General features: G+C 49.6%; 1 protein-coding gene across 1 annotated transcript in view; it reads left to right on the top strand.

The window, feature by feature from the left end:
• Positions 1-27,691, top strand: part of TMEM201 (transmembrane protein 201) — a gene marked incomplete at its 5' end in the record, with an annotated part of 36,766 nt that overhangs the window by 6,383 nt on the left and 2,692 nt on the right. Inside the window, 6 exons of the mRNA XM_015407672.1 lie at positions 2,610-2,786; positions 5,213-5,574; positions 6,390-6,593; positions 20,337-20,560; positions 23,025-23,096; positions 26,147-26,425. Coding sequence (XP_015263158.1) covers positions 2,610-2,786; positions 5,213-5,574; positions 6,390-6,593; positions 20,337-20,560; positions 23,025-23,096; positions 26,147-26,425 — 1,318 coding nt within the window. The remainder of the gene's footprint in view (positions 1-2,609; positions 2,787-5,212; positions 5,575-6,389; positions 6,594-20,336; positions 20,561-23,024; positions 23,097-26,146; positions 26,426-27,691) is intronic.

Raw genomic sequence — 27,691 nt, 5'->3', positions numbered from 1 at the left:
TCTGTTTACCTGCCCTGCCCAGTGTTCCCTCTCAACTGAGCTAGTGTGAGCTAGCCCCCAGTTTTTTAGCCTCCGGCTCACACGTTTTCATGTTAGTTCAGGAAGGATGGGGCTCCAGAGCAGACTGATTTAGGCAGCAGCCAAATCGCTCGCTCGCAACTTTAATGCCGGTAGCTCACAAAGTAGGATTTTTCTGCTTACCAGATTCCACAGCTTAGAGGGAGCGTTGGCCCTGGTTAGAGAGCCAGTTTGGTGTAGTGGTTAAGTGCACAGACGCTAATCTGGGAGAACCGGGTTTGATTCCCCCACTCCTCCACTCGCACCTGGCTGGATGACCCTGGGCAAGCCGTAGCTCTGATAAGAACTGTTCTTGAAAAAGAGCAGTTTCTGTCAAGAGCTCTCTCAGCCCCACCTACCTCACTGGGTATCTGTTTTGGGGAGGGGAGGGGAAAGGAGTTTGCAAGCCACTCTGAGACACCTTTGGGTAGTGAAGGGCGGGGTATAAATCCAATCTCCTCCTCCTCTTCATCTTCTTCTTCTTCTCCTCCTCCTCCTCCTCAATTGGCTCTGCAGAGGCAGGCGATGGCAAACCATCTCCGAATAATGTCTCTCGCCTTGAAAGCATCACGGGATCAGCATAAGTCATTTGGGACCCAACAGTGCTTTCCTACCGCTTTCCTACCGCTTTCCTACAATTGTTCCGTCTGCTTATTAAGGAAATAATCAGTTTATAAGCAGTCTTTTTATTGTAGCCTTTCTCGTTTCCTGCAGTGCCACTCAGTTATGTGATTGGCCAAAGCAACCCCCCCCCTCCCAAATAAGGACTAGCCACTTGCAGTGTTTTAATTCTTATTAGAACCCGTACTCCACTCAGGGGCGGAAGTTCTTTGCACGCTAAGCATTGTGCTCAGAGCAGCCATATATGCTCCCAAGGATCTCTCAGTGGCTACCCAGCACTCTGCTTGTAGAGGGTGAACCTTTGGAAACCTGTGGTTCAAACGAGTCGTTAACTTGACAAGCTACTCTTTTAATCTCTCAGTCTTGCAGCCGCAGTATGGAGATATTGACAGTCTCGGGGTGGGGTGGGTGCTGTTTTGTAAGGACTGCAAATAATGTTGCGAATCCCCCGTTGGGGGCAGGAGGTCCCCTGGTGTGGAGGCCCTCCCCCTGCTTCAGAGTTATCAGAATGTGGTGGGGAATGCCTCCTGGGCGCGCCATTATACCCTATGGAGACTGGTCCATGGGTATCTGGGGCTCTGGGGTGGGTTGTTTTTCGAGGTAGAAGCACCAGATTTTCAGCATAGCATCTGGTCTCTGGTGCCTCTCCTAAAAAACAAACAAGCCCAAGTTTCGAAATGATTGGACCAGGGGGTCCAATTCTATGAGCCCCAAAAGAAGGCGCTCCTGTCCTCCATTATTTCCAGTGGTGGGAAGGCATTTAAAAGCCTTACCTGGCAACCCTAATTTGCAAAGATCAAGTGTGTGAAGCACGCCGGCAATTGTCAGTGAGCTGGTGATTAAATCTTCCCCAGCCCTGGCTGAGATTTTAATGTGCAGTTAAAGAGAGAATGCGATTGAGTCTTTCCCACGTCCCCTCCGATCGGGGGCACCTTGAGATTTCTGCCGCAGTGTGGTGGGTGCCGCCACAAAATGGCTGTCGCAGGAGGCCAAACCCACCGTGCAAGGACTGCCACAGCTGACCCTCGGTCTAGAGATGTAAAATTTCTGGAAATTTTGAAGCTCGGAAAAATTGAAAAAAAATGCTACATTAGCATTTCTTTTGTCCTTTCTAGATTGAAAGTCATTCTGTTACTTTAGGAACATAAAATATGACTATGGACATTTTTACTTGGCATGAAATTATCACAACTAGCATATTAAAAATATAGTGTATCCAAACAATTATTACAAACAGAATACCCACCCACAGGCAAAAACAAAACTGAAACCTTTTTATTTTCTTCTGACAATCGCACCTCCTAAAGGAAGAAATGCATTTTGTTCTTGCATTGGAGAGTTCAGTTTGTAACCTAGGACTTGCTTGTCCTCAGTGCACAGAAATTAGATCAATCTGATATTTTATTCATCATGTTAAAATAAAACGTTCCATAGTCAATTTATTTTATTTTATTTTTTCAATTTTTCCAATTTTTTGGAAAATAACAAAAAAGGCTTCAGGAAAAAAACTGTTTTTCCCCCGAATTTTTCCGTTTTTTTTCCTGGCCTTCACATCTCTACTTCGGTCACACAGTGCAGGTCCTTCTGCTGCGGTGGCAGCTGCTGTCAAAGCAACGGTTTTCAAAATCTGTGCCGCCAGTCAGATCCCCCATGGCCAACCAGAAGCCTTGCTGGATAAAAGCCACACCCACTTTTTAAAAACACTTGGTGGGGGGCGAGAAAGGTGTTGGGTGCCCTCATGCCCATGGGCTCCACCCATTGGGGATCCCTGCCTTAGATGCGTGTTTCTTCGGACCGTCCAGCTCTGCGCTGTCTCCACAGGCCAGCAGCCGTTCTCCCTGTTTGGGGCTGGGGTCTGTCCCAGTTCTTTTTGAAGGAGCTAGAGCCCAGACCCTGCCACTGAGCTGTCTCCCTGGTCTTCCCTCGGGCAGGGGAAATACGACGAGGAGATCGAGGTGTTCAAGCACCACCTGGAGCAAACCTACAAGCTCTGCCGGCCCTGCCAGGCGGCTGTGGAGTACTACATCAAGTACCAGAACCGGCAGCTGCGGGCCCTGCTTCTCCGCCACCACTTCAGCCAGCGGAAGACGGACCAGTCCTACATGCAGGTGGGGAAATTGGCGCTCGCGGCACCCGCGGCTTCCTTGGTGGAAATGACACTTGGGGCGCCCGCGGCTTCCTTGCCGGAACCCTGGAGGAGCAATTGTTAGTGAGAACAGCCGTAGGGGAAGGGGAATCTTCCCGGAAGGGAGAGGGAGAACGTACGGGGATCTGTACGGCTCACAGGAAGCGGAAGCTGGAGGGTATGGAAGGATGCCAGGCCGAGGCCTCAGTGATAGCAGTTAGAAGCACTTCTAAATTAGTTATTTATCTTTATCGCCCTGACCTGGATGGCCCAGGCTAGCCTGATCCCGGAAGCTAAGCAGGGTCGGCCCTGGCTAGTTTTTGGATGGGCGATCTCCAAGGAATACCAGGCTCATGATGCAGAGGCAGGCAATGGCAAACCACCTCTGAAACGTCTCTTGCCTTAAAAAAACAAGTCTAGTTCACAACTTAGTGGTGCATAATGGTAAAAGAGCTAGAACTTCTGGCTGCCGGACAATCCTAGGATCTCCTGGCTATTCTACACACACTGCCAGACGATAATTAGTCTAATTTATTTCTTTGTTTTTGTTTATTTATTTCATTTACACCTTGCCCTTTCTCCCCAGTGGGGACCCAAAGCACCTTATATCATTCTCCCCTTCTTTGTTTGGTCCTCACAACAACCCTGTGAGGTTAAGCTGAGAGCACGTGACTGGCCCAAGGTCACCCAGTGAGTTTTTGTGGTAGAGCGAGGATTCAAGCCATGTTTCTCCCAGATCCTAGTCCAACACTTCAACCCCTGCACCACACTGGTTCTTAACATTAGCAATATAATATTAATGTATAATGATAGATAGTATTCATATTAATTGTATTAATAATAATACATCAAGATGGGTAGCCGTGTTAGTTTGTCTGTAGCAGTGGAAAAGAGCATGAGTCCAGGAGTGCCTTAAAGACTAACAATATTTGTGGCAGGGTAGGAGCTTTTGTGAGTCACTGCTCACTTCTTCAGATAACAGCTAGAATGTGAGTCCATCTGTCCTATGTATTGGAAAGTGGAGTGATTTCAGATGCCGAATGACATTAGCAGGCAAATTACAACAGAAGATGTGATTGGATGAGGTGTGATATGCAGAGCAGTAGTAGGCTTGGAGAAATCAGCATTGGTAAAGAGATGGGAAACCTAGGTCTTGATTTAGTCCAGGTGGATGCATTGTCTTGAGCTTCGTTATCAGTTGCAATTCAGCAGTCTTTCTTTCTGATCTGCCTTTGAAATCCCTTTGTAAGATAACTGCTACTTTTAGGTCAGCAACTGAATGCCCTGGAAGATTAAAATGTTCCCCCACTGGTTTTTGAATGTTGTGGTTTCTGATGTCAGACTTAAGGTACATTAATTCTTTGTCGAAGGGACTGGCCTGTTTGTCCATTGTAAAGGGTGGAAAGGCATTGCTTACGTTTCCTGTCTCATTACCAATGCTGATTTCTCCATGCCTACTACCTCCTTGCATACCACACCTCATCCAATCACACCTGCTATTGTCATTTGCCTGCCAATGTCACTCGGCATCTGAAATCACTCCACTTTCCAATATATAGGACAGATGAACTCACATTCTAGATGTATCTGAAGAAGTGAGCAGTGACTCACGAAAACTCATACCCTACCTCAAATTTTGTTAGTCTGTGAGTTGCTACTGAACTCTTGCTCGAGTCTTTTCTATTAATGTTAATATTAACGTTGTACTGGCAATTCCCTTGATGAAGGCTGTGCTCTGTAATGGGCAGTTTTTTCCCTACCAGCTCTGGGGGGGAGAGGGACCCAGGAAATGGTGGTCTTAAGAGTCCCCATATCATCTCTACCAATTGCTCTTGGAGTTTGAAAGTCTGGAGAGGTGGATAATAGCTGCCTTTTTTAACAACCTCCCCCCCCTCCCCCCAATCCACCTTCAACAACCTTTGGACCCCATTTTTAAAAAATCAAAACACAATGCCTGCCCCCGCCTCTTACCCAAAAGCTTCCGCAATGAAAAGCAACAGTTTAAAAACCGCTTGGTAAAGGGATCAGTGCGAATAAGGGCCACGGAAGGCAGTCTGGTCTTTTAAAAAATGACCTGCAGAGGTAAACCCATCCACCGGCAAAGCGGGATGGAGAAACCCGGAGGACCAAAACTCTCACCCTCCTGCCTAAAACTATACATAAACTGGACACCAGGCGAGCAGCCGGTGGTGGAGGATCATGCGCGGTTGAGGGGCCTCCACTGACGAGGCCCTGCCCCTGTTCGTTGCCTGCCTCCCCTCTGCAGGAGAAGGCTCCCGGGGAAGGATTTCTGCTCAAGGTGTTACTTTTGGGGCAAGATCAGCTGGGAGTGCCCCCTTCTATCTATGTAGATGCAGGACTTCTCCCCTGTGGGGTGCGCTTGGGGCTGACAGCCTTTCTCTCCCACAGAGTTTCTACGCCGCCGCCTCCATGACCATGCCGGTCCACGTGCTGGCGCTTCGCTTCCTGGCCTTCCTCAGCTGTGCCATCCTCATCGCCATGGCCCTGTACGGATCGGGCAACCCCTTCTCCCCGGAGCCCGCCAGCCCTCCTCCAACGCCGTTGGCAAGGAACGGGACTGAACCAGCGGCCCCCGGCAATGCCACTCTGCTGGAACTCCTGGGCTGGCGAGAGGTGACCCGCCTGTTGCCGGAGCAGCTGCTTGGGGGGCTGAGCACCGCCTGGAGCTACGGGAAGAACCACCAGGTGGCAGTGGTGGCCCTGGGGCTGCTGATGTGCCTCTCGGCTATGCTGTTCGCTGGACGCATCAGGTACGTGGCCGAGGGCGGGGAGGAGTGTCACTGAACTGGGCCATTTGCTGGTTTTGTCTTGAAAAACAAAATTGGTTTGCTGTTCTTCGAGCATCACAGCTGTGGTGGCCTCTGTTTGGTGAATTAATTTATTATTATTATTATTATTATTATTATTATTATTATTATTATTATTAAAATTTTATTTTTGTTATTTTTGTTGTTGTTGTTAATTGCTGTTGTTATTACTATTATTATACACCAGTTTGACGGAGTGGTTAAGTGCGCGGACTCTAACCTGGGAGAACCGGGTTTGATTCCCCACTCCTCCACTTGCAGCTGCTGGGTGACCTTGGGTCAGTCACAGGTTCTGTCAGAGCTGTTCCCTCAAGGGCAGTTCTCAGACATTTCAGGAGTATAAGTTTTCGAGAAACAAAGCTCCCCCTGAAAACTTGTATCCCCGGCCCTGACCCGGATAGTCTAGACAAGCCCGATCCCGTCAGATCTCGGAAGCTAAGCAGGGCCGACCCTGGCAAGTATTTGGATGGGAGACCTCCAAGGAATACCAGGGCCGGGAGGCAGAGGCAGGCTGTCATCTCCTGCCCTAGCAGGAGTTGACAGAGGTCACCATGACTTCCAGGCACACACACAAATATGCAAAGATACTCAAAAAAAAAAGAAGAAGAAGAAGAAAGAAAACTTGTACCCCCAAAATCTTGTCAATTTCTAAGGTGCCACTGGACCCAAATTCAGCTCTTGCAGGCCAAGTGACTTCTAGGCTGTAGGAGCCAGTTCCTACGCTTACTGCATCCAACCCCTTTCCCATCTCCTTCCAGGTTGCGGCGCATCGATGCCTTCGCCTCCGTCCTGTGGCTGCTGGTGATGGGCTTCCATCTGGTGGAGAAGTACCTGCAGGCGGACACCCCCAGCTGGCTGGACACGGCGAAGTTCAGCACGACCTCCCTGTGCTGCCTCGTGGGATTCGCGGCAGCCGTGGCCACCCAGAAGTCAACGGGCCAGCGGAGACCCCGATCCCGAAGGTCAGAGCTGTGACAGTGACTGTGGGTGGGTGGGTGGGGAGGCCCCACCACCGCTGGCCAGAAGCCGAGGGTCCCTCGGTCCCAGTTCTCCCTGCTGCTCCGTCCCACCCAAACACTAAAGCTGCGTCTGCTCCCTACGGACTACAACTCCAGGAAAACGTGTCCTCTTTTTTGGCTACTTGTGGGCAGTGTTCCCTCTAAGCTGAGTTAAGTGTGAGCTAGCTCACAGTTTTTTAGTCCTCCAGCTCACAGATTTTTGTCTCCGCTCAGGAAGGATGGGGGCTCCAGAGCAAACTAATTTATGAAACGCCAAATCGCTCGCTCACCACTTTAATGCCAGTCGCTCACAAAGTGGGATTTTTGCTCACCAGACTCCACAGCTTAGAGGGAGCATTGTGAGGGCCGCTCTCCACCGTCCTACCTGCTTCTGCTCTCCGTGCGTGTCTGTCTCTCACCAGCTTGTCCTGTAGGAAATCCCCTTCCTCCTGAGCCGCCGAGCCTCTCCTAGAGCGCCGCGAGACTCTACGCCGGCTAGGGACCGTTTATACGCCGGTTGCTGCTTTCTTCGAAGAACCCCAGAAATTGTGTGCATGTTTCTATTTCGTTGCAGGGCTTAGGATTCACAGTCTGAGATCCGTAGCCCCTTCCCGGAACCACCGTTCCCAGGATTCCATGGCTGGCTGGGAAGCCCGGTGGCTAAAACTGGATTGGAAACTGGTTTAAATTCATGGTACCGGGCATACACCCTAGAACGCCTCTTCCTCTCCCCTTGAGTGCCTGTCACTTTTGCACGAAATGCAAGCCCGTTTTCTGTAGGATGACCCGGTTTTATAGCAACGCTACACAGTCAGTTCTGCTGGACATGGGAGCTGTAGCCCAAGTCACCTTCTTCTAATTAACAGCATGTTGCTGCCTGCGTTTCAGTGTAGTAGACGGGGGTGCATTTGTGGGACTTAATACACTAAATCTTTGATTTTGACCGCCGTCGCCGCTTGTATATTTGCAAGGTATGTATTTGGAGTGCCGTGTTTCTAACTTTTAACTCCCCCCCCCCCCCCCAAATTATTAAACTTTGTCTTAAGGGAGGTGGAAATAGAACACGCGGGTTTGTGTAATGAAAGGTTTGGGATTGAAACCTTCCCCTTTGCCCATGGAACAAATAAGGCTGTCCGTGGCGTAGCAGTTGCCATGATGGGGTCCTCCGTGGCTCAGGCGAACGTAATTCGGCCCTTTCTTCAGGTTCTAAAATGACAGCCCCTTACTGTTCTCCCATGGTTAAAAGGATGCATATAACTACCCTGCGCAGGATCAGGTCATCTGCAGCCGTTTGCAAAGGCGTGCAAAACCAATTTCTGCAGGAAACCCTAGTTTGGGGAACTGCTGCCTCCTTAGATTCTGTTGCCTACCAAAGATGAGTGAATCAAGGTCCTGATGATTTTTTAAAGACGGTGGATTGTGGGGCATCAGCAGATCCTGAGTCATTGCAAACTGCAGTTTTGCTTTCTAGCAAAATCCCAAACTGCCCTCCCCGAGTGCGGTTTCTGAAATCTCTCTTCTTTCTGACTTTTTTTGGGGGAAATCTTTTTAGTGTCCAAACGGCAAGATGCTTGGGTAGGTTTCCTTTGCCGTATAGATAAGAAGGGTTCCCATTGGCTTTTGCTCTGTGCCCGGTCTGGGTTCGCCTGATTCGCCTGTATCCAGGCAGACGTTTTGCAACACAGTCAATAAATTAAAGAAATGGTTTCACTGGCCTCTTGCTTTTGCGTGGGGCTCCCAGGTGTCTCCCATCCCGTGTTCCCTCTAAGCTTGAGTCAGTGTGAGCTAGCTCACAGATTTTTAGCCTCCGGCTGACACATTTTTGTCTCAGCTCAGGAAGGATATGGCTCCAGAGCAAACTAATTTATGCAGCAGCCCGATCGCTCGCTCACAACTTTAACGCCAGTGGGTCACGAAGTAGAATTTTTGCTCACAAGACTCCCCAGCTTAGAGGGAGCAACGCTCCCATCCTGGGGACGGAGTCAGCCTGTACCGCCTTGTCCTTTAGCCATGACGTCTCACACACAGCTTAGTGAGCTTCTTTAACATGAGGCCTGGTGAGGTTCAATGCAGTCTTACAAATGACCTGGAGGCGAATCCTATTTTCCTCCTGTGGTGTTCTTTCGGTGTGATGCAGGCATTATATATTAGTTCTGCTACAGGCACCATAGCTCTTGCCCTGATCCTTTAAGACATCCAGGGGCCGGGGGGGGGGGGGGTGGTCACGAAAAAGAAGAACCCTAGCACTCTGTCTGAGGTGTCAGTGAATATGGGCCCCCTCCCACATATGCCTCGCTGTCCGCCAGAACTTGCTGTTCTGTTGGACTTCCCCAGGGTGGCTTACTTTGTTGCTTTGGTTTTGCCGGACGAACTCGGGTTCTGCTGGGTCCGCTGCCTGCTCAAGACAAGTCTTCCTTCCCTCATCCCCCTCTCCGACTTATTTATCCCCAGGGAACGCTTTCCCCGTTAGCTTGCTTGCTTCATGGCCTGCAGCCTGATGCAAAGGATTTTGGGATTTATTTTAAGACATCGGGGGGGGGGGTGTTTTTAAAGTTTCTACCTCAGAGGAATCTTTTTTTCCTTTGAATCGCCCCGTGGGGAATTTGTATATTGTGAGGGATCATAAAATAGGTTCTAGAACACACTCTTTTCCTGTGGCATGAGTTGATCCCGACAGATCTCACTGTTTACAGTGGTTACAGCCCTGGGGTGGCCATCTTGGAACAGGTTCATCTGCTCTCCGGTGGCCATGTTGGATTTACTTCAGGTGGGCCCAGCATCCAGCATCCTTTTCCAGCTGTACCAACAGCTTGATGGGGTGGTCCCGAGCAGCATCTCTGGGGAGCCTTGGAACTAGAGATAGGCTGAGAGTATCTCATAAATCTGTCAGTGGCTACTAGCCACGGTGACTGAGGGGGAACGATACATTCAGAGGCACTAGGCCTCAGAATCCCAGAGCCAGGAGGCAACATGAGGGGAAGGCCTCGGCCTCTATGCCCTGCTGTTGGCCGTCCAGAGGAACTGGTCAGCCTTTGTGTGAGACAGGATGCTGGCCTAGATGGACCACTGGCCCGATCCAGCAGGGCTGTTCTTCTATTCTTAACCTCTACATTCAGAGGCAGCCAGCCTCTGAATCCCAGAGCCAGGAGGCGACATCAGGGGAAGGCCTCGGCCTCTCTGCCCTGTTGTTGGCCCTCCAGAGGAATTGGCTGGCCACGGTGTGAGACAGGATGCTGGGCTAGATGGACCCTCAGTGGGCTGATCCAGCAGGGCTCTTCTCATGTTCTTATCAGGGGAAGGCCTCGGCCTCTCTGCCCTGTTGTTGGCCCTCCAGAGGAATTGGCTGGCCACGGTGTGAGACAGGATGCTGGGCTAGATGGACCCTCAGTGGGCTGATCCAGCAGGGCTCTTCTCATGTTCTTATCAGGGGAAGGCCTCGGCCTCTCTGCCCTGTTGTTGGCCCTCCAGAGGAACTGGTCGGCCACTGTGTGAGAAAGGATGCTGGACTAGATGGACCACTGGTCTGATCCAGCAGGACCCTTCTTATGTTCTCATGATAACTGAGTAAGGTGCTTCTTAAGCACTGAATATCCCATTTGGGGCTGCGGTCGCACACATTAAACAATCCACTTTTAGTGCACTTTCGAATTGGATTTTGCCAGTTCACACAGTAAAAATCCAGTTGGAAAGTACATTGAAAGTGGGATGAAAATGGATTATTTAGTGTGCGTGACCACAGCCTGGGTTTCACAATATGTGTCCAGGAGCAGTTGGATGTTGCCTAGGGCCTGGAAAATCGGATGTTTCAGCTGGGGTTTTTTTAAACCCAAAAGGTTTGATTCTTGGACTATGAAGTAGACTTCCAGAATAAAACCCAGTTCCGTCAGCGCAGGCAAGTTTTGATAACACCGGGAAACTTCAGAGTGTGTATAATATGGGAACAAGGTTTGAGTCCGGGAGCATTTGACACCCGGTTCTTGGACATTCTTGCTGGTATCTCCTTTCGCAGAAGCAAGGGGGGGTCCCTTTGCGGTTAGGGAGCTGATCCAGCGCGAGTTCTTCCCGTTGACTTTGGGGTAGCGGGAGAAACCACAGGCAAACACTGCGGCCACATCTCCCTTCATTTGCCTGGAAGCCTGAGGTCAGACTAAGAGCGTCTGCTTTGCATGCGGAAGGTCCTGGGTTCAGTCCCCAGCATCTCCAGATAAAAAGGTCTCTGGTACAGGAGGAAGACCCCGAAGAGCCGCTGCCAATCAGAGGAGATGATACTGAGCTGCGTGGGCCAGCATTTTTAACTCAGTATAAAGGTAGCTTCTGAACTTCACATTGGCACATGATGCGCCTCCTTCTTGCCCCCCAGAGCTTCTGTGTTACCTGAGCAGTGTGGGAAGGGTCCAGGTTGTTACTGGCCCAGACTGTAGATGTGAGAAGATGCAGGAAGGGCAGAGAGCGTAGCGTTCCTGGAAATACCCGTTGCTTTTTCATCCAGCAGTGATGGGAAATGAAGGTGAGAGGAAGGAATGTATTCCTCTGTCCTTGGCTTCTCTAATTTGCTCTGTGTGTGTTTTTTAAAAAGCTATCTTTGCATATAAGTGTGTGTGTGTGTGTGTGTTCTACTCACCCTGGAGTTAACAAATAACTTTTCCCTTGACTCCCTATTTAATACTTTCCTGTGTGTGTTTGTGTGTGGACACAATCCTCATTGGAAGAGGTTTAGCGCTTCCCCCACTTTCGTTTTTTTTAAGATAATACTTCAAATATATTTCTCGTAGCTTACTTTTTTAAGAAAAAGAAGAAAAAAACTTTTGCAGTGGTAATGAAGGTCAATCAAGACGTCTGTTTACACATGAGTTGTAGCATAAGTAGAATTATTTATTCTCTAATGTGATTATATTCCGTACGTATTTATCTGAAGACGATAACTCCGGTTTCTTTGGTGAACAAAGAGGGGAGGGTAAGTTCTTTAAAACTGATGGTTGGGTGCCTAACCGTTCTTGCCTGCCAGTTGTCTGGCCAGGTTATTCTGAGTTATAGCTTTATTTTCCCGCAAAACAGCAAGGGTCTCGCTCTCCTCCTGAAAGCCGCTTTCAAAGGAACAGTGTCTAGTTCTGAAGTATGTATGAATGCTCTGTCCCCTAAAGAAGAGTTTTACCTGGGAACTGGGGAGCCAGAATTTGCGCAGCTCTTGCTACAATGCCATGGAGACTTTCCCACAATCCTTTGCTCAGACGAGGTGACTGAAAGGGGCCTAGGCCGTCTGGAGTAGTGGTTAGACTTGAACCAGGACCCTGGAGAACTAAGCTCACATTCACACTCTGTCATAAAATTCATTACATGACCTTCTGGCAGTCCCTAACTTATTTTTCTTGGGGGTTGTAAGGATATTTTTTGGTAAAGAATGGCCACGCACAATGCCCAACTGAGATGGTGCAGATTTCCCTACTGCGTTTAATTACGGCTGTGACCATAATAAGAACCCTGCTGGATCAGACCAGTGGTCCAGCATCCAGTCTCACACAGTGGCCGAACAGTTCCTCTGGAGGGCCTACAACAGGACGCAGAGGCCAAGGTCTTCCCCTGATGTTGCCTCCTGGTACTGATATTCCAGAGGTTGACTGCCCCTGAATTTGGAGGTTCCCTTTAGTCACCATGGCTAGTGGCCACTGATAGACTGCTCCTCCACAAATCTGCCTAATCCCCTTTTAAAGCTATCTCTCCCACAATACTAGAATTTGGTAATTGGCCCCAAATTCTAGTATTGTGGGAGAGAGGCAAAAAGGTTCTCTTTCTATCTCTACACCGTGCATAATTTTATTAACCCCTATCATGTCTGTCCCCACAGTCATCTCTTTTCTAAGCATTTACTAAATGTGATCGAAGGCCTGCTTTTCATTCAAAAGATCCCCAGTTCAGCTCCAGTGGCTGTGATCAGACACAATAATCCACTTTCAGTGCACTTTCAAACTGGATTTTGCCACTTCACACAGTAAAATTCCAGTTGGAAAGTGCATTAAAAGTGGATTGAAAGTGAATTATTGAGTGTGTGTGATCACAGTCTCACTGAAGGATCTTGCATAGTAGGCAAGATTCTTCTCATCCCAGAAGAGGAGATTGGATTTATACCCTGCCTTTCACTACCCAAAGAAGTCTCGGAGCGGCTTACAATCTCCTTTCCCTTCCCCTCCCCACAACAGGCACCCTGTGAGGTAGGTGGGGCTGAGAGAGCTCTGAGAGAACTGCTGATGAGAGAACAGCTCTGAGAGAACTGTGACTGACCCAAGGTCACCCAGCTGGCTGCATGTGGAGGAGCGGGGAATCAAACTCGGTTCTCCCAGGTTAGAGTCTGCGCACTTAACCACTACGCCAAACTGGCTCTCTGACTCAGTCAGAGTCAGGCTAGGGCGCTAGGTGGATCTGTGGTCTGACTAGGTGTAAAGTATTTTAGTCAGGTATCCTTTTGTGTTGCAAATCTCCCAGATTAGAGTCTGCGCACTTAATCACTACGCCAAACTGGCTCTCTGACCCAGTCAGAGTCAGACTAGGGCGCTAGGTGGATCTGTGGTGTGACTAGGTGTAAAGTACTTTAGTCAGGTATCCTTTTGTGTTGCAAATGAGGTTTGGGCGGCTCTCCATCGTGTTGTATGCAGCAGTTGTATTGCATATTCCAGTTCTTTCAGAGGGATGGAGGGAACACTAAGACCCCCGAATTCCCAACTGTCCGTCGGGTTCTCTCCAGGGTCTCCTCCTTCCCCCACCGCCCCAGAACTGAGCTGGGGTTTCTGGAGGTCTTTCTTTGCAATAATGCTTCCGCACTGGACACTGTTCCGTGTTCACAGGGGCTGTGTGTTTATTTATTGATTAAGCTTTTGGTCCCCTCTCATCCATGTAGCCTACCTATGTCTGATTGTCTCGTAAATGCTATATATGCACACTGTTGTACACCCCTCTGCGCGATGCCACGTTTTGACAATAAAGGGCTCCTCAGTTTTTGCAACAACCCTTTTCGACTCTGCAGCCTTTTTCTTTGTTTTCTGTTTTTGTTACTTTGACCCCTGGCGGCCACACGTAGCTCAGAGCTTCTCTTTGCTCGAAGGCCCCTGCCCAGTCTTTGCAGGCACACCTCCATACGATGTGGACGCCTTACTCCGAGCACTCGGGCCGTGCTGGGAATTCGCTGCCGGCCCTTTCCTTCCGCCCGTCTGCCTTGCATCCCTGCGTCATGAGGACTAGTAGCTTGTCCTCGAAGGTAGCTTGATCTCTTTGTTTTCTAAAAAAAATATCTCTCAGGATGAAAGGCGGAAGGCCTTTTTCCTGGAAGTGCCACAAAACTCGATTCTGGCTGGTGCTAAGCCTCCTGAGGGTAGAGTGAACAAAACGGAGAGATACGCATGCATTTTGAAGACTATATCTTGTGCTTTGCCATGGATGTCACATCTGAAGCAATGCAACAAAGTTAAGAGTCCAGTGGCACCTTTATGACCAACAAATTTTTTATTCAAGATGTAAGCTTTCCTGTGCATGCATACTTTGTCAGACAATGAAATGGAATTACATATCAGAGGGCTGGCTTACATATCCTACAACTGTGATATGTACTTCCATTCCATCGTCTGACGAAGTGTGCGTGCACGCGAAAGCTCACATCTTGAATAAAAATTTGTTGGTCTTAAAGGTGCCATTGGACTAACTTTGTTGTATTGCTTCAGACCAACACAGCTACCCACCTTGATACATCTGAAGCAGAACAACTTAGGTTACACAGTGGGCAACCATTGTTCTTCCGGGAAGGGGTGGTGGTTGTCCCCTAAATGAAACATGGAAAAGCGAAGCTGTGCTCTAAAGGGGGCCCTAACTTTGTTGTATTGCCAACACGGCTACTCACCTTGATACATCTGAAGCAGAGCAAGTTAGGTTACACAGTGGGCAACATTGTTCTTCCGGGGGGGTGGGGTTTATCCCCTAAATGAAATATGGAAAAGCGAAGCTGTGCTCTAAAGGGAGCCTCCACATTCAGAGGCAGTCAACCTCTGAATCCCAGAGCCAGGAGGCAACATCAGGAGAAGGCCTCGGCCTCTATGCCCTGTTGTCGGCCCTCCAGAGGAACTGGTTGGCCACTGTGTGAGGCAGGATGCTGGATTAGATAGACCACTGGTCTCATCCAAGAGGGCTCGTCTTATGTTCCGCAGAGCCTGCAAGACGGAGCTCTTCCGCCAGGCTTTTGAATAGGAGCCGCCGCCACCACCAGTATACCATCAGTGTAATAGCACATTATTGACGCCCTGGAGGACACCTAGACATGGGCATGGACTATCAAAGCCCTAAATATGCTCTTTCGCATCATGGGCAAGACTGGGACGTCTAGAAGACCACCGTCTTGTTTTTAGAGAGTTCTGCTTTAGATTAGTTATAAACTATGATGTAATTTTAATATTTGTATCGTTTTACTGTTTTATTGTTTTATTAACGATATGTTGTTAGCCACCCTGAGCCTTCGGGGAGGGCGGGATATAAATGCAAAATAAATAATAATGTCCTAATAGAGGTTTGGAACAACAAAGGGAATACACAAGACTGAAGCATAATCCTTAACGACTCCCCCCCCCCCAAAAAAAAATTCTTCACATTTTTAAATTACATTTGTGCCTTCCATCTGAGGAGATCAGGGTAACAAATGTGGTTTTTCTCCTCTTCTTCGGCTTCTCAGTAACCTGGGGGAGTCCGAGAGCAAGAGGTTAGCTCCTCCCCGCCCCCCCGTCACCGAGCGAGCTCCATAGAAGAGTGGGGATTCGAACCCAGTCCTGGCCCTGACACTGTAGTTGCTACCCCACACCGGTTCTCCTCTTTTCTGCAGGCTGCTGCCCACGGCCTGCTCTAGTGACAGAGATACCTGGATGAAGACCCTGAGGGGCGGGTACTGTTCAGAGAAGAGACAGGTGGCATTATGGGCTGGCACGCACACCACGTGCCAGGATTCTGGAGCTGCTGCCCTTTTGTCTTATCAGGGACACAGAGAAGATCCGGCACAATCTTGCAGGCGTTGTGCAGTCCAGGCTTTCTCTCTTCTGTGCCATGGCTGCTGCAGAAATTGCCGTCTTGCATTGTCGTCGTACCCCCCCCAAGCAGTTCCATAAACGCCACCACCAGGCTCCTCTGCGCCTTCCGACAATTGCACACACACTCCTCCATTCCTCGCATCTTGAAGCTTGAGAACCCTCCGAGACGGTCCTTAGCCAATAGCGACGAGACATGCAGATGAACCTGGCCAGCCGGCCTATCCGTGGTGCCGGCATCGGTAGGCCCAGCCTCTCGTTGGCTGTCACGTCCGTCCTTCTCCCAGTGAAAATATCCGGCATGTGTTTTTAACCTAAAAGCAGCACCGTCAGATTAAGGCCACATCAAATTGCCGGCTGCAATGGCTGGAGGCGTGTGAGAGTCTTTGTGCAGGAGGGGAGCACAGGAGGCAGGCGGGTCTGCTCGGAAGCAAGCCCTGCGGAGTGATGCTGCTTGCTCACAGAAAATTATGTTTGCAGTGTTTCTGGCTCCCTGCCTTTTGCTTCACTGCCGCTTGTATCGAATGCAGAAGTGCGTTTGCAGCTGGTTCAGTAACCTCTGGGCGCCTGTCATCCACTCTGTTCTTGTGCTGGAAAAAAAGAACTCTTTAAGCCAGGCTTCCCCCTCCCCCCTCCTCTCTGGTTCCTTGAAAGAAGATTGTTCCGGTTTTAATCTTGCCAGTTTTCCCACCAGGGGGGAGGGGGGCTTTTGACACACACACACACACACACCCAGCTATGCCAAGAATTGTGGGAGCGAGGGACTGTCGTGGTCAGGAGGGCAGCTGGGCACGATCCGCCCTCCCCTTCCTTCCTTGTACTTTCAGAAACCGCTGTTGCAATGCTGCAGCATCCCTTAATCCTTCATTCCAGTTAATGAAATGATTTCTAGACAGTTTCAGTAAAATGACGTGCGGGAATAAAATGCATAAGAGAACTGCTGGAGGAAAGGGGAGGGGGGGAATCCAGGAATTTAAAACTGGTAACGCAGATAGTTAAACACTGAAACATGAAAAGCAGTTTCTCTTTAGACGGCAGATGGGAAGACAAATCTCCTACTCTTGAGCAGCAGCTAAAACCCTTTGTGCAAACCGAGAAACTGAAGTCTGTATTCTGAATCTGTTTCCCTCCCTCCCTCCCTCCCTCTGTGCAAATAAAGGTGTTTCTCATCTCTTGCCAAAAACTTGGTACTTTGCAAGTGAGTGAGGTAGTGTAGATCAGAGGCCGCAACTTCAGAGAGGGACGCTCTTTCTGCGTAGTCTGTCCTCCAGAGGACCAGAGTTTTCAACAATCACGGCTTGTTTAGTTAACACTGTCCATGGCGTTCATGTTGTGTCACCCTCCTGTTCTCTGTAGACTGTGAAGGGTCTCGTCATGCTCCAGTTGACTGATCGTCTTGCCTTGTAAGACATTCAGTTGCGTTATTGGGTTGGATCCTGTGCATCTGTCCCATTTATTCTGTATTGTGATGATTTTAAATATGTTTTATGTTGGCATATGCCTCTTGTAAGCCGCCCTGAGCCCGCGTAGCGGGGAGGGCGGGGTATAAATTGAATAAAATAAATAAATAAAATAAATTTAGGGGGAAGGTTCTGTCTGCCGAAAGGAAGCACTTCCCCTCGGGGAATGAATCCACAGGATCCATCCAGTTGTTTCAATCAGTGGGCCAATTACCAAAGTTTTGGAAGGCATCACTTTCTGAGATTTTCAGGGAAGTGGCAGATCCCGCTTTGAAACCATGAGCAAAGGTGGGATATAAATTTCAATAAATAAGTAAATGTGAGAGCCCTCGAAAGCGTTTAATATTAGGGGAGGAAAGCCCTCTTAATTTTTCTCCCTTTCATTCCTCTTATGTTACAGTCGAACACTGAAATAACGGTGTCCTAAAAAAAAATATCCAGCGCGCTTTCTGAATTTCATCTCACTGGTTTTTAAAACGTCGTTGAGTAAACCGATTTGAGTTCTAACTGAGAAGCCGGGTCTGAAGCTTTGTTTGCCCTCGCCAATGAAAGACTGGCACCTCCTCTGATGCCAGTTCCCTGGGGATGTCTGGAATAACATGCTAGAGGTCTGGCAGTACCTGAAATGCAAATGTACCACACAGTTGGTAGAGGAATCAGCCAGTGCCGACTTGTTTGGCGTCTGTCTGAACGTTGCCGATGTGTGCTGGGTCACACCGGGTCTCTCTCTCTCCAGCTGGGTTTTCCCCCTGTTAATCTTAAGAGGAAGGGGGTCCAAGACGTGGGTAGCAAGAGTTCTGGAGGAGCAGCGGGGAGAGATAATGGGACCAGGGTGTGGTCTTTGCTGGGATGGTGTCTGGTTTTGGATGGAGACTGCCAAGTCCAAGGTAGGTGGCATGGGTGGGATTGGAATTGCTCTGGCAAAACCTCCACAGATCCTATAGCAAATTTGCATTTGGCAATTGTGTGTGTGTGTGTGTGTGTAGAGGGGGCGGGAGGATTTGGACGGTGCTGTGATGTGCAAGACCTGAAAGAACCACATCGGCTGGCTGGCAGGCACAGAATTGCCCAGGGTGATGTAACCTTGCTTAAAGACAACGTCTTTCTCGCACGGGGTTTTTGCGGTGCATACTGGTGTGGTGTTGTGGGAGAGGCAGCTGTACCCTCTTTTCCTTGCTGGGTTCCTTCTTGTGGCTTCTGCCAGTTCTAAAGGTCTGCAGGGGGGGGGAACCCCTCTGAAGTCTGTATAAAGATATGAAGGCCCAGGAAAGAAAATTAGGAAAGGGGGGGGGGGGTTGGTTTTCTCCAGAAGACTTTCAGATTTTCCAGTGAAAACATTGGGGGGAGGGAGTGCGGAAAACCCTCTGAAATATTTTCTCTTTTAAAATAAGTAAAATGCTTCTTAAGGCAAGGGTTTTCACACTTTCAGTGTAGAGCCTACGAAAGTCTGAGGACCTTTTAGATGTTTATCCAGTGGAAAAACTGGGAAATTTGGGGAAGCCTCCATCCCGTGAGGAAACCTTTTTCTTACAAAGCAGTTCACTCATTTCCAAATGTGCAACAAGAAAACATCCCACAGTTCATGCAATAGGGAAAAAATGGGAAATTTTGAGATTTCTGGGGATTTGGTTTTGTTTAAATGTAAATAATTTTGCAATCTGTAAAACATTTAAGATGCCATAATGTGTTTTAATGGTAATACCTTATTAAAAGAATTTGGTGTTCTTCAGTGTTTTAAAGTCGAGTTTAGCATAATGTACAAACATGTCGGCAGTCCTACCTGTCGTGACTCTACAGGAGAGGTTTTCCTCCCCTGTGGCTTTGATTTTTCTGGGAATTTTATGTCTCTTAAGTCCACAGCATTTTGCTTTCCAGAAGCTGAGCCTCTCAACATAAGCCCTTGAATACCTCTCTCTCCTCTAATGTTTGGCAGTCATGGTTTTGTTTTCTAACTTTTCCTGTTCTCAGTGTGTGGGGAAATGAGGGCTTGTGGCTCAGAGGCAGGGCCTTGGCTTTGCAGGCGGAAGGTCCCAGGTTCGATCCCTACCATCTCCAGTTAAAAGGACCAGGCCGGAGGTGATGGGAAAGCCGTCGCCAGTCAGTAGACAGCACTTTGATGGACCGATGGTCTTATTCAGTACAAGGCCACTTCATGTAGGAGGGACGTGGTATGGAAAAGGAAACCAGAGAGGTTTTTGCAAGCGCCCCCCCCCCAATATTGGAGACGGTGCTACCATTTGTGATTCCAAAAAACTTTATTTAAAAATAATAATAATGAGAGGTAGAAAGCTGTTCTCTTCCCCCCCTTTAAACAAAGTCAAGAATTATTTGGTATTGCAAACACTCTTTGCAGGTATACCATCCACAGAATCCATTTTTACACTGGAAAAAAACACTCAGGGTGATCGCCGAACGAGCTCAAGTCTTCCAGAGCACAGTGCAAAAGCATTTTAAAATAATTCTCCCAAAATGTAGCACAGTCCAGATAATGCTGATTTCTACAGTTTCTATCTTTAACACAACAACTCTGCAAGGTAGGTCATGCAGAGAGAGAAGGAGAAGAAGAGATTGGATTTTTATACCCTGCCCTTCACTCAGAGTCTCAGAGCGGCTTGCAAACTCCTTTCCCTTCCCCTCACCCTGTGAGATAGGTGGGGCTGAGAGAGCTCTGAGAGAAACTGCTCTTTTTCAAGAACAGCTCTGACAGAAGTTCCAGGGCTCTTTTTGTAGCAGGAACGCCTTTGCCTATTAGTCCACACAGCCCTAATGTAGCCAACCCTCCAAAAGCTTACAGAGCTCTTCTTACAGGGGCTACTGTAAGCTCTTGGAGCTACATCAGGGGTGTGTGGCCTAATATGCAAAGGAGTTCCTGCTACACAAAGAACCCTGGACAGAAATGTGACTTGCCCAAGGTCATCCAGCAGCTGCAAGTGGAGGAGTGGGGAATCAAACCAGGTTCTCCCAGATTAGAGTCCGCGCACTTAACTACTACACCAAGTTGGAGAGAGAGAGAGTAGCCCAGGGTGACGTGAGCTTCCCGGCCAACGGAGGGTTTGAATCAGGGTCTTTCCAGTCTTAGTCTGACACTGTAGCCATTATACCCACTAGTATTTTTAGCAATTGACATTTGATGTGGTACAGTCCGTGCAGGGGGTTCATCCTTGGCTTGAATAACCTTTCGTGTGCATTATTCACAGGTACCTCCCCGGAGACCCGGTTGCAGCATTCCCCAACAGCGCTGGGACGGGCTTCCCGTATCCTTCCGCCGCTCCATCTGTTTTCATCCCAACGCCTCCCAGCGTTCTGCCGTTCACAAACCAGCAGTTCTTCCATTCCCCACGGCGAACTTCCTCCTCTTCTCTTCCCGGACGGCTAAACCGGGCCCTCTCACTGGGCACAATTCCTTCCCTGGCCAGAACTGGTACGATACGCTGATTTCATTTTTGAATATGTTGTCGAGGGCTTTCACGGCCGGAGTTCATTAGTTGTTGTAGATGTTCCAGGCTGTATGGCCATGGTCTTGGTATCGTAGGACCCGACATTTCGCCAGCAGCTGTGACTGGCATCCTCAGAGGTACAACACAGAAAGATGGAGTACTCTCAGTGTCAATGTGAGAAAATCTACAACAACCAGGGGTCATTTCCTGCAGGAGCGCACAGGAGCAGAGCTCCGGCAGTAAAGAGCCCAGGGGGCGGGCACATACAACAAGCCCCACCCCCTGCTCCCAGCAGCAAGAAGCAGCCAGGTAAGCTGCAGAGGGCGCCCCCCCAGTCCAAAACAGTCCAGTGGCACCTTTAAGACCAAGTTTTATTCAGGCACAAGCTCTCCCTCCTCTGCGAGGACAGATCTGCACGTTCCCCCCCACACACACACACACAATAGCTAGGAATCCAAAACAGTCCAGTGGAGCCTGAGCGGTGGGTGTTGCCTTCTGACACACTTCCGGTGATGTCAGGGGGTGTGGCATATGCTAATGTGCTCCTGCACCTCTTTTTCTACGAAATGACCCCTGACAACAACTAATGATTTTGTTTCTTGCTTTTGCTGCCTTCTTGGACTTCCTAGTCCTCTGTGCGCATGCGTCTCCCCAGCTGAGATTGTCAGGACCAGAAGTCCTCCGCCTGGAATATCTTGTTCTAGTAACTTAGTTGGATGCAGAGGTGGTGTACTTAGTTGTTGGGCAAGTGAGTCAGGGTGCTCCCAAGCAATGCTCCCTCTAAGCCGTGGAGTCTTGTGAGCAAAGCTTCTACTTTGTGAGCGACCGGCATTAAAGTTGTGAGCGAGCAATCTGGCTACTGCATGAGTTTGCTCTGGAGCCCCATCCTTCCTAAGCTGAGACAAATATGTGTGAGCCGGAGGCTAAAAAACTGTGAGCTAGCTCACACTGACTCCGCTTAGAGGGAACACTGCCCCCGAGTCAGATCTTGCTGTGAAATCGTGAGGCAGCCACCGACTAGTGTCAAAGTCACTTGTGCTGGTCTGTGACCATATAAAAGAATAAAGACTTTGACTTTAGGGGCCAGTGGCCTTTCCCTTGGCTTCACCAGCCATCCTGATCCTTGCTACTCTGCAAAATGGGAATCCTCATTAATGTACGGAGTACTATAATATGTGGGATAATTTGGGACACTTCGTCTTTTCCCTGTTTTGCCCACTGTATCTTAGCATTCAGAGTTAGACTGCCTCTGAACATGGAGGTACCATTGGACAGGAATGCGGCAGACATACTTTGCATGATGAAGGTCCTGAATGTCATCACTGGCATCTCCAGTTAGTGCTGGCAAAGGCTTCTGCCAGTCAGAGTAGGACTGCTGCCGCTGCCAGTCAGAGCAGGAGATACTGGACCAGTGTGTTCCCGCTGCCAGTCAGAGCAGGAGATACTGGGTCGGTGGAATGGTTCAGCACATAGTCGCTTCACACCTTACCGTTTGTTTGCAAAGACGAACCCAACTTCAACGATATCAACTTGTCCTGAAAACATCCAAGGTAGTTTCCAACAGGAAACTACCGTTTGAGAACTAAAAGACAAAATCACTAGCATTCCAGAAATGTCCGAAATTGGAACCGAGAGAGAATTGGCCCCATTAAATCAGCTAAGCAAAACAAAACTTCCGGTGAACAAAAGTGAAGCTTAGCAGCCATTAAAGCCATCCCTCTGCCTCTCCCTTTTTCAAAAGCGCCAAGTTTGCTTTGGAGTCTCTCCCTCCAATCTCCGCCCAACATCTCCCCCACCTACTGATTTGCCCCATTTACTCCTTCCTCTTTGGGGGGGGTTTGTCTGTGTATGAGCTCATGCGACTCTCCGGGTATTTTCCCCTCCCACACTGACTGTTCTGAAGTTTATTCCAAGCTGCTAAAACTGCCCAGAACAATTTTGGAGAAGCCTCGGGTGGAAAAAGAATACAAAAACACCCCGTAGTCCCTGTTGAACCTTCCCACGTCGATCACCTGTGGCATCTTTTATCTGCATGCAAAATTGCCCCCTACTCTGTCTGCCAAGGACAACAGAAAGCCCATAAAACCAGCTCAGTTTGGTGCAGTGGTTAAGTGTGCAGACTCTAATCTGGGAGAACCGGGTTTGATTCCCCACTCCTCCACATGCAACTGCTGGTGTGGCCTTGGGTCAGTCACAAGTTCTCTCAGAGCTGTTCTCTCGGGAGCAGTCCTCAAAAGAGCTCCCTCAGCCCCGCCTACCTCACAGGGTGTCTGTTGTGGGGAAGGGAAAGGGGATTGTAAACCTCACTGAGACTCCTTTGGGTAGTGAAGGGCGGGGTATATATCCAACCTCCCCCCCCCATTTAAGATTATCTGGGCTGTAATCTTCTCTTGGCACTTTTCCCACTCTTTTTTGACTGTCCGTCTCTGTTTCTGTTTTGCTTCCAAGATTCTGGTTATCTGTTCAGCGGAAGCCGCCCCCCGTCACAGACCTCCCTTTCGAAGGAGTCGCCCGTGTCAGGTGAGAGCCAAGGTGTCTCTCCGTCGAGCTTGAAATATGGTTGGTGGGAGAAAAGAGGAGTGGGGGAAGGCCGGTTACGGGCCCTCCTCCTAGTGTCAGCTGTGAATGTGTTTTTAATGGAATTATTCTTAATTTTAAGTGTTGTTTTTCATTGCTGTACTGTTTTTACGTTTGCCGCCTTGTGGACCCTGATCGGGCAGAAAGGCAGCGTCAGAATCTTTTCAATTTAAAAAGGGGGGCACGCTGCTTGACTACCTCGTTCCCTGAGGTGCTAGTTTTCTGGATGCAGGCAGTTCACCCCAAAGCGTGAGACCTTTTTGGACCTCTTCGTAGGTGGGTTGTGTAGCTGCGTTTTTACTGTTCTGTCGTGTTGTTTGGATTGAAGGAGGGGTTTTTGTGGTGGTGGTTGATTACTGCAGCTGTTTTGATTATGTCATTGTAGTGTGTTATTAAAAATAACTTGGTGCTGCCTTTCGGACCCGATCGGGGTCCCCAAGGCAGTGCTCACAGAAACAATAAAACATTTGAACAAATGTCGGGAGGGGCAGTGGCTCAGTGGCAGAGCCTCTGCTTGGCATGCAGAAGGTCCCAGGTTCAATCCCCGGCATCTCCGGTTGAAAGGATCAGGCAGGAGGTGATGTGAAAGACCCCTGCCTGAGACCCTGGAGAGCTGCTGCCAGTCTGAGTAGACAAGACTGACCTTGATGGACCGAGGGTGGGGAGGAGCTGTGGCTCAGTGTGAGAGCCTCTGCTTTGCACGCAGAAGGTCCCAGGTTCAATCCCCAGCCTCTCCGGTTGAAAGGATCAGGCAGTAGGTGGTGTAAAAGACTTCAGCCTGAGACCTTGGAAAGCGGCTGCCAGCCTGTGTAGACAACACTGACCTTGATGGTCCCTCTAAGCTGTGGAGTCCTGTGAGCAAAAATTCTACTTTGTGAGCGACTGGCATTAAAGCTGTGAGCGAGCCATTTGGGTACTGCATAAATTAGCCTGCTCTGGAGCCATCCTTCCAGAGCTCAGACAGAAATCTGTGAGCTGGAGGCTAAGAAAACTGTGAGCTAGCTCTCGCTAACTCAGCTCAGAGGGAACACTGCCTGTGAGGTTGGTGGGGCTGAGAGAGCTCTTCTGAAAACTGCCCCTGAGAGAACAGCTCTGAGGGAACTTATGACTGACCCAAGGTCACATCAGCGGCTGCACGTGGAGGAGGAGTGGGGGAATCAAACCCAGTTCTCCCAAGTTTAGAATCCGCGCTCTTAGCCACGACACCAAACTGGCTCTTTGCAAGAACTAACCTTGTTAGCGGTTCGGTGGCTTTTAACCCAAGGGGTGTGGAGCACGGCTTTTGAAACGCCTTTTCTTTGTACTCCCCAGCTCTGCAAGAATGAAAGAACTTTGGAGGTTTTTCCCCCCCTTCTCCTTCCCCTGACATCTCTGGTGCCCTTCCGACCCCGTCTGGATCCCTCCCTCTCTTTCTCCCCCCCCCCCCCCCGCCCCTTCCCCAGGAATTGAATGACGAGCTGCAAAGTTCTGAGTGATTCTCTTCCAACAGAGGGATTCTCTGCTGATCCCTGGCCGTCTTTTGCAGGACTGCTATTTCCCAGCATGCTCTGGGAGAGAAGGGTCAACCGTCAACGCCGTTTAAGTCTGGTCCAGACGCACTGGCGCTGAAGGGCGCAACTGTTCTGCTTGCCCTTTTTGCAGTTTTGGTTTTGCTCTACGAAATGCCATTCTGAGGGTCTTTGAGGAAGGCCGGAACGCAGTCTAGATCTTTGCAAGCGTCTCAGAAAGCGAGGGTGCTTTGGTTTTGCTGAGGGTGTATCTGCCCCTCCCCCATTTGTTTGCCGCTTTAGTTATCCCCCCCCCTTTCAATATTTGGCTGCTCTTTTAGGAGTTGAAAGGGGGGGGGAACATGTTGACCCAAATATTTCCAGGCCTTCCTGCAAATGTTGATCGGCTTGAAGCATTGTGGCTGGATTGCGTGTGCCTGTTTTGTCTTGATAAGCCCTAGGAACAACTGAAAATGAAATCACATCGATAATTTTGTGTTCCGGGCGCATGGAGAAATATCTTTTCTGCTAGCAGAGGGAGACACTCGGCCTCGGAGAATATTCTGACAGCTCTTCTGAAGTGAGGCAGGTCTGGCTGGACAGGAGAGTTCGTGGGGAGCCGCGTGTACCCTTGTTGTGAGCAACTCTGTGAAAGAGCGGGATGGGAGGATGACAAGACAAAATTCTGAATGATGGGATTCGATTTTTTCCTCCTTTTCACATTTTGGAGAAAAAGAAAGCATTTTACATAGGCTGCGGAACTCCCTGCCACCGGGCGTAGTTACAGTCAGTGTTCCCTCTAAGCTGAGTTAGTGTGAGCTAGCTTCACAGTTTTTTACCCCTGGCTCACACATTTTTCTCTTAGCTCAGAAAGGAGGGCTCCAGAGCAAACCAATTTATGCAGGAGCCAAATCGCTCATGCACAAATGCTCACAAAGTAGAATTTTTGCTCACAGGACTCCACAGCTTAGAGGAAGCATTGGTTACAACCCATAGCATAGTTCTCAGAAAAGGGAGAGTAGGCGCTTTTATGACAGACAGGTCTACTCATGTCCAGTGTTCCCTCTAATCTGAGTTAGTGTGAGCTAGCTCACAGTTTTTTAGCCTTCAGCTCACACGGTTTTGTCTTAGCTCAGGAAGGATGGCCCCAGAGCAAACTAATTTAGGCAGTAGCCAAATCGCTCGCCCACAACTATAATGCCAGTAACTCACAAAGTGGGATTTTTGCTCACAAGACTCCACAGCTTAGAGGGAACATTGCTCATGTCTATTCGCCTGGATGGCTAAATCGAGCCTCCATGTCCACAGGCAGCCTACCTCTGGAATCCAGTTAAAACAGTAGTGGGGAGTCTTTAGCACCCATGTCCTGCTTGCAGGCCTTTGGGGGCATCTGGTTAGCCACTTGTGGGAAACAAAGCGCTGGACTGGATGACGTCGGGATACCGAGAAAGCTCTTTTTTTTTTTTTTAAACATCCCCTCTTCTTTCCCGTGCCCCTCTCTTCCAGAATATTTCTCCCTCCTGTCCGGAAGCTGCGTCCCCTCCCCTGTTCCCTCGCCAGCGCCCTCTGTGGCCGGCTCGGTGACATCCAGCTCCGGTTCCCTGCGCTACCGCCGGCCCCTCATCAGCCCGGCGCGGCTCAACCTGAAAGGCCAGCGGCTCATGCTCTTCCCGTCTCAGGGCCAGGGCCACCACGGGGAAGACCACGTCCACTCGGAGACCAGCGTCTTTGCCCCGGATGTGCCCGCCTTCCCGAAGAGGAGCCTGGGCGACCGTGGAATGCACGGTGGGTTCTGTCTGTGGGCTCGGAGAGGGTGTGTAATCAGTGAAGCTGGACTCTCTCTCTCTCTGCTTGGGCCCAGCACCCTTTGCAGGCACAACAGGGTACATTGTTAGCCCCTGGAGAGGGGCCGTGGCTCAGAGGTAGAGCCTCTGCTTGGCTTGCAGAAGGTCCCAGGTTCAATCCTCGGTGTCTCCAGTTAAATGGACCAGGTAGTAGGTGATGAGAAAGACCTCCGCCTGAGACCCTGGAGAGCAGTAAAGAAGGGCCGTGGCTCAGAGGTAGAGCTTCTGCTTGGCATGCAGAAGGTCCCAGGTTCAGTCCTCGGTGTCTCCAGTTAAATGGACCAGGTAGTAGGTGATGGGAAAGACCTCCGCCTGAGACCCTGGAGAGCGGCTGCCAGTCAGAGTAGACAATATGCTGGGAAAGATTGAAGGTCAAAGAAGACGGGGACGGCAAAGGATGAGATGGTTGGACAGTGTCATTGATGCAACGAACATGAAATTGAGCAAACTTCAGAGGACAGTGGAAAACAAGAGGGCCTGGTGGGAGCTGGTCCATGGGGTCGCGAAGAGTCGGACTCGACTGTGCGACTGAACAACAACCCCACAACAGACACCCTGTGAGGTAAGTGGGGCTGAGAGAGGTCTTCCGAGGGCTGCCCTTGAGAGAACAGCTCTGAGAGAACTTGCGACTGACCCAAGGTCACACCAGCAACTGCGTGCAGAGAAGTGAGGAATCAAACCCGGTTCTCCCAGATTAGAGTCTGCGCTCCTAACCACGACACCGAACTGGCTCTCTGAGTAGACAATACTGACCTTGATGTTAGTGGTCTGATGCAATAATAGGGAACGTCATGCGCATGTAGGCAGGAGAGTGTGGAAATCTCTGGATTGCTCAGGTCCGGTATAAATATTCAGAGTCTGACCTTCTCTTTGCTGCTTGAACTCCCATGTCCAGTGGGTTAGGAAAAAACCTCACTCTAAACTTGGATCCGGGTGCTCCTGCCCTCTGTTTCGTTACTCGATGCCTGAGGAGACCTGGCTCAGATCCCTGTTCCGCTGGATCACCTTGGGCCCGCCCCTCTCTTTCAGCCTAACCTGCCCCACAGGGTGATGGGGAGCGTGAAGGGGAGGAGGAGAGGAAATTGGATTTATACCCCGCCCTTCACTACCCAAAGGTGTCTCAGAGCGGCTGACAAACCCCTTTCCCTTCCCCTCCCCACAACAGACACCCTGTGAGGTAGAAGAAGAAGAAGAAGAGACTGGATTT

Source organism: Gekko japonicus, unplaced genomic scaffold (assembly GCF_001447785.1).
Source record: "Gekko japonicus isolate JY-2015 unplaced genomic scaffold, Gekko_japonicus_V1.1 scaffold1533, whole genome shotgun sequence".
NCBI lineage: Eukaryota > Metazoa > Chordata > Lepidosauria > Squamata > Gekkonidae > Gekko > Gekko japonicus.
The sequence above is the reverse complement of the archived record's forward strand: the minus strand, read 5'-3'. Positions and strand labels throughout refer to the sequence as shown.